At 35.9% G+C, this 11,192-nt stretch overlaps 1 protein-coding gene across 2 annotated transcripts; it reads right to left on the bottom strand.

Moving 5' to 3' along the window:
- Window positions 1-1,207: 1,207 nt before the first annotated feature.
- On the bottom strand, window positions 1,208-7,583 carry LOC122007832. 2 transcript variants are annotated; one of them, XM_042563355.1, is made up of 3 exons: window positions 7,297-7,583; window positions 4,438-4,512; window positions 1,208-4,363 (listed from the first exon to the last, which is right to left on the bottom strand). In XM_042563355.1, exons 2-3 carry the CDS (start codon window positions 4,451-4,453, stop codon window positions 1,497-1,499), a joined length of 2,883 nt encoding a protein of 960 aa, XP_042419289.1. In that variant the 5' UTR covers window positions 4,454-4,512; window positions 7,297-7,583; the 3' UTR covers window positions 1,208-1,496. The 2 variants fall into 2 exon arrangements, with proteins under 2 accessions (XP_042419289.1, XP_042419288.1); XM_042563354.1 differs by having other exon boundaries at window positions 1,208-4,512.
- Between the last annotated feature and the right edge of the window lie 3,609 nt (window positions 7,584-11,192).

Consider the following 11,192-nt stretch of genomic DNA (forward strand, 5'->3'; position numbering starts at 1 on the left):
TCACAAACCGCACTTTAATTTTCTGTAACGTCTATGAGATTATAGTATTGTAAAGGTAAAATGAATCTACTTCATTGATCGTTTTTAACATAAAAATAATTTTTTTAACTAAAAAGCAATTGAAATATACCATCTGAGGCTCTTAACAGCGTGTCAATATAATTTCTTAACCAAAATGACTTATTCAGAGTCGATCAAATGATTTTACAAAAATAATACTTTAATGATTGCACTTAAAAATGATAATAATAAATCATATATGTTTGTTTGAACCAATGTAATTACTAAAGACATGTGATAGTCACATAACTTGTCAGAAACTTAAAATAAAATTATATTTAATATTAAAATAATAAAATGTGTTTTTTTTTAAAGATAAATATTTTATTAAATTTTTTAAAAATACTAGAATAATTATATTAATCCTGTAAAATTAAAAATGAACTTAAACTTGAAACTCCAGATTTTAGCCTTTGTACGAATTTACAAAAAAAAAAAAATCACAAGATAGACAACTCATAATTACGATCAAATTACAATCACGATCGAATCACAATTGATAGTAATTTCTCTTTGAATTTATCATCCCCCATATTATAATTTGGATCGACATGAATAATCAAAGGTTGTCCCTTGCTCGGTGCCTAACTATTTGCCCACCATTGGTGATCTCCAGACGGCCTCCGATTATTCATCCCGATCCAAATTATAATTTGAAGGACGGTAAATTTAAAAAGAGATCATAACTAATTATGATCAAATAACGATCACGACTATAATTACAAATAATCCATCCCTTAATCTACTTTATGGACCAGAACTCTGAAATGAACTAACAAACCGCTGTAGCATTCTCGGATACTGCCTTTGCTCGCTGCAGTTGCAATTCACCAAACTGAACTCTGCCAACCAGTATCTGAAGCCAAAAAAACAAAGGACAATCCGCCACTCCATAAATAACGAGTTCAAATCTCCTTATAATCCGTGGACCCATTTCCACTTTCCGATTTATTATTCATAAAAAACTCCCATGAAACCCGACCAATCACATCTAAAATTAATCAGATAGAACTGAATACCTAGATTATTAAAAAAAAACACTCAATACTATATAAAGTATGCATCAAGAAAAAGTCTTGAGATACTCAACCAGACAGCCAAGGAATGAAAAAAAAAAAAAACTTGATCTGCAAAAACAAACAGCCAGTGAATGATAAATGTAAGGGCTCACGACTATTGGCTATGTTAGAGTATTTGTGAGATGTACATGCATCGAGGACTGCCCCCACTAATCAATGACAAGGTAGGCAGCAGTCATTATAAACAAACCAAAACCTACAGATAAAATCAATTTCTCATTACCACTATATCTATAGACCTTATTCATTTAACAATCATCCTGTCAATGCCGCATCATCTATCTATCTAGTTGGCCCCCCCACATTGACGGCCTAAAAGGTAAGCGACTAACTATTTAAGCTGGTTTTCTGAAACAATTATGGTCGCGATGACATCCAATTGTGACCATTCAAAGGAGTGTGTTCCCACCCAGAATCTGGCTCTTTCCGTTTCAATGAAATTGTGGAACTAGAAGGCTCAGTTGGGTCTTCCATCCAACCTCTTTGCCCTTGCACAAAGAAGGAATGATGATCGAGGCTCCCGCCCTCTCTGCCGCTCTCTGGTGGTGCCATCCTGTTATTCAAATCAAAACCAGGGCGTCCACCACCATAACTAGTCATATAGGGCAGCATATTAGCTGCACCATAGTGAAAGGGTCTAGCAGATGACATGCTTAGTACTGAGCCAGTAACTTGCGGTATGTGCATCATCATCCCTCTGGTCTCGGACATGTACGAAAAGTTTCCAGGTGAATAATCTGCTGAAGGAATGGACATGGCAGGCTCAGTAGGAAGGCCACCAAACCCATAAGCAGGGGTCAATGCACTGGGATAAGGTAGCAATGACCTGGTAAACATAGCAGGCTCCATTTGCATCCCATTGGGTATGAAAAATTGCTGTGCTTTGTTAGTGTTGTCCTTCCTTGTGAGAGATATTTCTGCTCCCATGATTCTGATGACGGGTTTATCTGCTGTTTTCCATCCAAGTGATTCATTAGCTTTTGTAGTTGGTTGGCTGGCGCTGTGTGAACCAGTATCAGCCAAAGATGGGTTGTCATTCAGGTCGAAATCTCGAAACGAAGAATGTCTATAAGATGAAGAAGAAGCTGATGATAGGCTTCGTTCCCCATTTTGAAAATTCAACTTCCAAGATGAGAATGGGAGTGCAGAGGCATCCTCATCTCCGTGGCGATTAAGATCCAAATTCCGCACCTCTGTTTTTGAACCAACTTCCACACATGAATCTCCAGATGGAAGACTAGAGGAAGCAGGTAACTGCTTTGCCAATGTGGGGACATCAGTAGCCTCGTCGTTCCTTTCAGCTACATTCAGATCAATTGCAGCAAAAATTGATTTCTGATTAGGATCAGAGGTCCGTTCACCATCCGGAGTTCTTCTAGGAGATGCTGGTCGGAAAGCACTGGTAGCAGCAGAACCTTTCCACCCCATCTCACCTCCAAAATGGAGAGCAGGGACTTCTGGAGTTCCCTTCGTAGAAGCAACAACAGCTACAGGAGCAGACACATTGTTTGGCATTTTAGGACTGTACTTCATTGAGCACTCAGGTTCATCGCTGCAAATATTTGCATTCAGATCAAAGGTGCATTGATCCCCGATGACATTGCCAAATGATTCTGGAATGGGAACTTTTGGCTGGGGTGAGACTCCATCTTGATCAGAACTAATATTCTGTGTGATTTCTGATCCCTTTTCAGGAGATAATGATCTAGAATTCTCATTTATAGTAGAACTGTTCCTATCAACTTGCTCAGTCATTTGTTCATCCAGCTGTTCTCCAGAAACAGGGCCTTGAGAACCAGATGTTTCTCTAGAGTTGACATCAGGAGAACTACACGAGACCTCTCTATAATCAACCACCTCTGTTTCCACTGCTATAGCCACCTGCCTTGCAATTTCCAGTGCATCATCCAAACATTCAAGACCTGGTCCAGACCTTTCGGCGGCCCCTTCATTGGCCTTTGTTCCCACAGCCTTTAAAAAATCAGAGGCAGCTGAAAAATGATTTTTGTGACTCTTAAAATTGAGTTCGCGTTCAAGATCTACAACGACACTACTCATGGCTTCCTCTCGAGTAGATAACTGAGAATGGCTGGTATTATTAGGGATGCTAGCATTGCAAGAATGATTTTGAAAACTAGAAGTGAAATCTGCAGCTGGCATAGACTCCTCAACCGTTATCAAGCACTTATCTGGCCCATAGTCAACCACCCCATCCACTGACTGGTGTTCCATTGGTTCAGCAGAAGGCAGAGATGGTGCTTTGGATGGAGGACAAACAAAAGCTGAAGAAAGATTATCATTTTCTTTTTGTGTGGAATCATTTGGGTTGACTTCCGTAATATTCATATCAATCTCTTTTACACAGTCAGAAGCATTCTTAGATCCAATTGCATCACACTGATCATCTGCATGTTCTTTTGAACAAAACAACAAAGAAGTACCGGTGGAACATTTTGATAAATCCTCCTGGCACGGGTTCAAGACAAGGGATAACCCAGATGAATTTACATCTGCTAAAACTGCATTTGAATTGACTGGGTTCAGAGAAGTGGAAAGAATTAGATCACTTGTCAGAACTTGCTCCTTATTTGTTGAATCAAGTGATCCTATGACATGAGAGTTCTGTAATTGAGTCTCTGCAGATTCTACTTCACATTTTTCTTCACCAGATTGAATGGAGCAAGGAGGGATATTGGCAGATGGATTTGGGCCACTTTCACTTCTCTGCAAATCCTCAGCTGGTCCAGATTGATCAAAAAGACAGGCCCCACTTTTACCCTGATCATGAACATTTACATCATCCTTCTTTGCATGCTCCAATCTATCGTGCAATAATTTAGCCTTATCCTTAATTTTAATATTTCTGTGATCCATGAGAAGTTCAATAGTAGCTCTGACTCCAGACGTATTTATTCTTTCAGAATCCATAGGAAGCTTCTCAAATGATGCCAATAATGTAATGACCAGTTCCTCCAGAGCAATTCCATTGTCATCAGTATAACTATCTAGAGCTTCTTGAAGCCATTTTTTCAGATAAGAAAGGCCATTCAACTCAAGAAATTTATTAAGACATTCCTTGTGGTCAGTAGCTGCTATAACACTAGCAACTGTCGGCCATTGCCTTGTTGCATCACCCAAGTTACTTGTAGAAGAATCATTCAGTTTCTGAATCATGGAAATCAACTCTTCAACCCTAGCAAGGCTTGAGAGTCCATCTCTCATCTCTGTTAGAGTAAAGAAGTCCTCAAGCATCATTCTGAATCAAAAGATAAAATGGGCAAGAGCAAGATTCAATCACCACTTCCTTGCACCATGTTGTTTCCAGATTCATCTAACCATTGGTAGCAACATGAGAATGGAATTTGAATTCTTTCTGCAATAAAGTGCAGTTCTGTTAAATTTACGAATACCTAATAAGTGTTGTTTAATAGGAAAAATACTTAGTAATAGCACAGCTAATAAATTAACAAGTACTATTCATTTTCTGGTGACTGCTTTGGCAACTTTGTTATCAACAAAGTAGCGAATGCTAAAACGACTTGGCATATACTGAATCATTCTCAAGGACTTTGAATGCAACCTTCAGGACTCTGAAAGCAATCTTAGAATATACTCATTCGACCTGTATCAGCCTACTTTGCCAAGCTCCCCAATATTACAGAGTATATGGGTCAACTCTTATAATTGTAAACTTACATCCATAAATCAAATAGTAACTGAATATTCATTCGCAAAACATGAAAAACAACTGCAAAATACTGAAACATACTAAATTTTATAGATCAAAAACTTAAACACAAAAACAAATACTTTAAAAATAGCAATTATTATATTCTATCAAGTAAATAAGAGTATTGAGAATGTGTTGAATGTCTGCTATGATATTGAATCTCTCACATTCCACTAACATTGTCATGAAAACCCTCAGAGATCAATTCCCAACAAACCCTTTACGTACGCCCAACAAAGTTGTTACCATCACTTGAACATCAAAATGATCTATTACAACTAATGCTTCAGCGTTGATCACCATCACCACCTGATGGAGGGAGGGTGGAGAGAAATGGCCTTTCTTGGACAACCCTAGCTAAGCTGAAGTCCTATAGAAAATTTCCTGAACGTTTAAAGAAGTTATTGATAGACCTCAACATCAGTAGTCACAGGAGATCAATCAACCTCTCAATCTCACAAAAGAAGAAGGCATGAGAAAGAGAGGATGGAATCAAAATCCACTTCCCCGAATCCCTTAAAACACAAAATCTAAATCAATAAGTACAAGTTCAATAAACTAACATGCTTCAATTTGGCTCAAACATAACCTAAATTGGTTTGGTTCAAGTTGGTTCAAGCCTAGCCAGAATCCAACTCATGCCCAGATCAGAGCCTAATCAATTTGATCCTACTAATCTCAATTAGATTTATTTTAAGCAGGCATTATTAAACTCAATTAGAATTAATTTGAACAACCAGTATTAAACTCAATGAGATTTAATTCAAAACCAAATATGAAAAAATTAAGCCATGTTCAATTTAATAAATAAATGATCTGTAGTAATTAGATTAATTAAACAATAAATACTTAGGGCTAACATTGACACCTAGTTGGTTCCAGAAAATGAAAAAAAAATAAAAATACACACATATCTACAAAATTGTGACAAATGTTTTGGCATGTTATTCTTCTTGCATGTGGATCACCAACTTAAGCCAGTATATCTCAGTGAAGAGTTAATGTCTGATAGCCTCAACGACATAGACACCATATGATGAAAGTCTAGACGCCACATTACTTGACTCTTAAAAATTACAAATAGCTAACTTGCATACAATAGGTTATATTTAGTTCTTTCAACCAATGGGAACATGGTTGCAAAGACAAATCCTTATCAACTCAGATACAATGTGACAATAGTATGAAAAATCAGACTACTATGACCTAGATAGGCTGAGGTGGCTCACAATTGGCAGAGTCTAATCTAATTTTGGTCAATTTCTTGGTTGTCTTCATTAAACCCAGGAGATAAGGAAGAACACATCAGTCAAAGTCCCTTTATCAACTGAGTTGGATCAGAATTAGCCAAATCTGCTTCGATCTCAATCAATTTCTCTGATGTTTCTTAATCCTAAGAGATGAGGAAGAATCCATACCAGAATTCCTTAAAAAGCTAAGATCATGGAGAACATAGGAAAAACTAGAGAATCTTGGGAAACTGAGAGATAAAAATGCACTGGTGACTCAGAAAAGCATCGTAAGGGAGATAATTTGAGTGTTAATTAAAACTCGGCATCTGGCAATTTACACAGGGTGAGTGTCCTATTCTGTTGATCATTTAGAGGTGAGGATGCGCAAGACAGAAGTGCTAAAATCGTTTACACGGACTCATAAGATCATAATAAGCATCTTAAGCAAATGGGAAGAAAAAGAGTCACAAGTACTGAGGATATCATCCTAATTCCTATACACTGAATAATAGTCAGTCTTTTCACCAAAAGGAAAGGTTACTAGACCATAGAAAAGTAACTTTCAGCACAATAATAAGTGCAGCCAGGTTGTACTATAACCAAAGAAACTAAATGGCGCCCCACAGATTTCTATAAAACAAAGAATTCCTCCTAACAAATAAGCTCACACAGTGGTCTTACGATGTTATCCAACCATTAGTAATTATACCGATACAAATAAGAACTAAGTTGCACTGGCCGAAAAGCCCAATTTTACCAACTAAAAACAACAACAATTTTCCTAAATGGAAGAAACTTAAATCAGAAAATATAGGTAACTACTGACTATAAAACAAGAGATTAACATGAACTTAATTTGCAATGAGAGAAAAATACAACAAAGGCGTCCGCAAAAATTAGGAAGCGACGAAAGAATAAAATAAATTCCAAATGAAAAAGAAAAAACAAAGTTTCACAATTCAATTTTAATACATAACGAAGAGATCTAAAAACACAAAAGGAGTGAAATACAGCCGGAACTAAACATGTCCCCTAGAATCGGCAAACAAATCCCGAACCGCCAAAACCGCAATAAATGAAATCATTGGAGTGGAGAAAAGAGGCAAACGGGATCAATTCCAGGTCGAAGCCGGAAATTAAATAAGATCACATCGAAATTTGAGAAGACGTAAAAGAGAGAGATTCAGGGGATTACCGCGACGCACGCGGCGAGGTGGACGAAACCCTAAAATCCAATCGGGACATGGAAGAACAGGAAGGCAACCAAGAGCTCCTCCATCTCTTCTCTTCTTCCGTCTCTCCGTCTATCTCTATCCTCTTATCGAGTCCTCTCTCCGCCCTTTTCTGCTCCCTTCTCCCTTCAACGAACCCTAGCTTTTTTACAGCGCCTGCTGTGCTGTGGCCTGTGGCTGTCTCTGAGCGAAACCCCTCTCTCGGTCTTCACATTTCCTGTATTTTTTATTCGTCACACTGACAACGCCGTAACCTATTAATTTTTTAAAAACAATTTATTCCCAACTGGCCGGACAGCCCGTACGATACGTCATGGGCCGGCACTCCGGCCCAGTTAAAACACTGAGATGTTCTTCAAATTAAAATTAAATTTCTAATCACATAATTTGTATTGCTTTATGATTTATTAATAACACTAGTCAAAAATACAGATAAATTATATAAAATAAATATTTACTGTTAAATAATTAAATAATATTATTTAATGTTAATATGATTTATTTTATACAAATTTTAATTTGAAAATAAAATAGAAATTAGGTTAAGTTATATAGTGAGTATGACTTATATCATTCAAAAAAAATGATGAGATGTATAGATAGATATGGTTGTGATTTTTTCTCAATAATCGATGAGATACAAATGAATTGATATGATTTTATCAATACGTAGAAGAGTTAATACGTTGTGATATATAAAAAAATAAGTAGTAGAAAGTTATAGTAAAAATTATAGAGGGAGAAGAAAAGAAAGAATGATGAATAATATTAATCGATGAGTATTGAGATGGTGAGAAAAAAATGATGCAGATAGTAAAAATTAAATTATGCATATGTCAATTAAGAAAATAGGAAGTTGAAATTATTGATAAGACTTACAATTATTCGATGCGAAAATAAATAAGAATATTAATATAACTTAATTTTGAGCTTCATTAAATTAATTAAGAGTGGGTCAGTGGATTATTAGATAGTACATATTCTTAATAAAATAGTAAATTTTAAAAATATAAAATTTTATAATTTTGAATTCACCATAGTCTGAATTTAAGATTTTTGACTCCTCTCGAAAGATGCATCAAAATTTCATTCCAATAACTAACTTTTCTTTCTTTTTTTTTTTTTTTCTCATATCTTTTAAAAATAGCATGCTCATTTCTCTCTTCTTTTTTAACCAACTTTCCTCTATCTTTTATAGGTAACATTTTTCCTCTATTATATTTATTATTCTTTTATGATGTTAATTTTTAAATATCAATATTGTTATGATGCTTATTTTTAGAAATTAATATTATTTTTAATACATCAGTCAGTGTCCGTGTTGGGTTGTAGTGTTAGATTTTAAGATTTTATAGTATTTCGGAGTCCAAATATATTATTTATTATTTTTTAAAAAAATTATTGATAGTACTAGTATTTAAGTTGAAGTGTTAATTTTTTTTTAAAAAAATAATACAGTAATACCGATGTGTTGGATAAATTATAATGATAAATACATCTAAATAAGTTAAATTTAATATCTATCATGAAAATAAAATAGTAAAGATATCTAATTTAAATTACTTAAAAATAATAAAAAATTTCATTTCAATTGGACACAATATAGACGAATGCATTGGTATTTAAATTTAATTAAGGAACATAGTAATAACAGAAGTAGTATAATAGTATTAGATGTGATTTCTCTTTCTCAATAGCAATAGAGGTACAGAGAGGAGAAGTTGGAAAAGTGGAAAAGGAGAAGTTAAGGGAGCGTTTGGTACACGCGTTTTCCATTTTCATTTTCTGGAAAACGCGCGTTTTCTGAAAAATGGTGTTTGGTTTGCGTTTTCCGCGCGCGTTCTAAAAAATTGAATATCGTTTTCTAGAAAAATAGAGAATGACAAAAAGTCGTTTTCTGTTTTCTAGAAAACGTGCGTTTTCCAGAAAATGAAAATGAAAACGGTGCAAACCAAACGCACCCTAACATTTTGTCATTCTCTGTTTTTCTAGAAAATGCAAGCTATTTTTTTTAGAAAACAAGAACGAAAAAATGCAAACCAAACACCATTTTTCAGAAAACGCGTGTTTTTAAGAAAATGAAAATGGAAAACGCGCGTACCAAACGCACTCTAACATTTTTATTTTACATTGCATGAATGAGATAAAAAATTTATAATTCATATTTTTATTGATCAAAAAAGAAAACTTCACCAACGAAAAAGAAACATAACGAGGAAAGATTATGATTAAGAAATATTGAAGAGGAATATGTTAGATCCCCGTTATAACTATATCAGTTAGAACCATAATGAATCTTTATGAAATCGGAAGCTTTCTTTAGATAAAAAAATCATACAAATCTTTAATCATGTGAGTTTTACTATTTTCCTTTATCTTGAAATATATATATATGCAGGAATTCTATGCTGCGGACTCAACTGTGCGGATCGCTGTGGATTGTCCTCGTGGCAAAGTCCGCATCACAACGTTTTAATTCACTTCTCGCTACGAGACCTGCAGAAGCCCTCGTGCATGGAAAATCGCTAGGGCACAGGGATTGGCCGAGGGGGTCTCTGTGGCGAGCTAGGGCACACCGTCTGGAGGAAGGGGTGCTGGGGCATAGGGAGGGAGGACAATCGCTAGGGCATAGGGACTGGACGAGGGGGTCTCTGTCCCGAGCTAGAGCACAACGTCAGGAGGAAGTCGGGAGGAAGAGGAAGATGCGGCGAGTCTGGCAGCGTCGAGAGGAAGAGGATCTGCGGCGATTTGGGGGGAAGTCGGGAGGAAGAGGAAGATGTGACGAGTCTGTGCAACGTCAGGAGGAAGTCTGGAGGAAGAGGATTTGCGGCGATTTGGGGCAGCGTCGGGAGGAAGAGGAAGATGCGACGATTTAGGGCAGCGTCGGGAGGAAAAGGAAGATGCGGTGAGAGGAGAAAGAAGGCTTCTGCAGGTCTCGGGGTGAGGAGTGAATTAAAACATTGTGACACGGACTTTACCATGAGGGCAGTCCGCAGCGGTCCGCACAGTTGAGTTCGCAAATATATATATATATATATATATATATTAAAAATAACTACCTCAATTTTTAAAAAATTAGATTATATAAATTTTTTATGTTGACCCAATTCAATTTCTCATTCTTTTAAAAAATATACATAAACTATATTAAAAATAATTGATCCAATAAAAACTTAGGGCCCTGCTCATAAACGTTGCCTATGCCTAAAGCTGGCACGGGCAGTATTGCCCACGCCTTGCAACGCTGAGTCCAGCCATTTTCTCAGAACATGGTGCCACATTAATTGTTCATTTTTTAATTAATTAAATAGTGTAGGGATTTTTCTGAAACCGATTAGCATTAATGATATATAAAAATTATACGGTGATTAATACATTTTTTTATTAAAATTATTAATTAATTTAAATAAGAAAGTTATGTAATATTGTAACATTCTTCCTATATATAAATATATCACCATTAATTATATTAATTAAAATTTTAAGGTCAAATAATGAAAAAAAATAAAATTAAGAATTATCAGTATTGTTGCTTTATAATATTTTAAGTTCTCTAATTTGGAAAAGTATTGGAATTGTTGTTCTAAATTAGAATAATACATTGATATGGTGAATTATCTGATTTAGATCATGATATGTAAAATCATGATTGATCTTATCCGTCCGTGATTTACCTCCTCTGTGTTGATTTTGGGCCGGATTGGTGGGGGCATTGGGGGTGAGCGTATTCGTCTTTTGCCATAATGACTGATCTTATCCGAAAGTCGATGAGATGGAAAGCTGGGAATATGGATGTCCCGCTGATCGCTCGTAGATTCCGTTCCGCCTTGCAAGACAGATAACGTCAGTGCCGAGCCAG

The sequence above is a fragment of the Zingiber officinale genome, chromosome 8A (assembly GCF_018446385.1).
Source record: "Zingiber officinale cultivar Zhangliang chromosome 8A, Zo_v1.1, whole genome shotgun sequence".
NCBI lineage: Eukaryota > Viridiplantae > Streptophyta > Magnoliopsida > Zingiberales > Zingiberaceae > Zingiber > Zingiber officinale.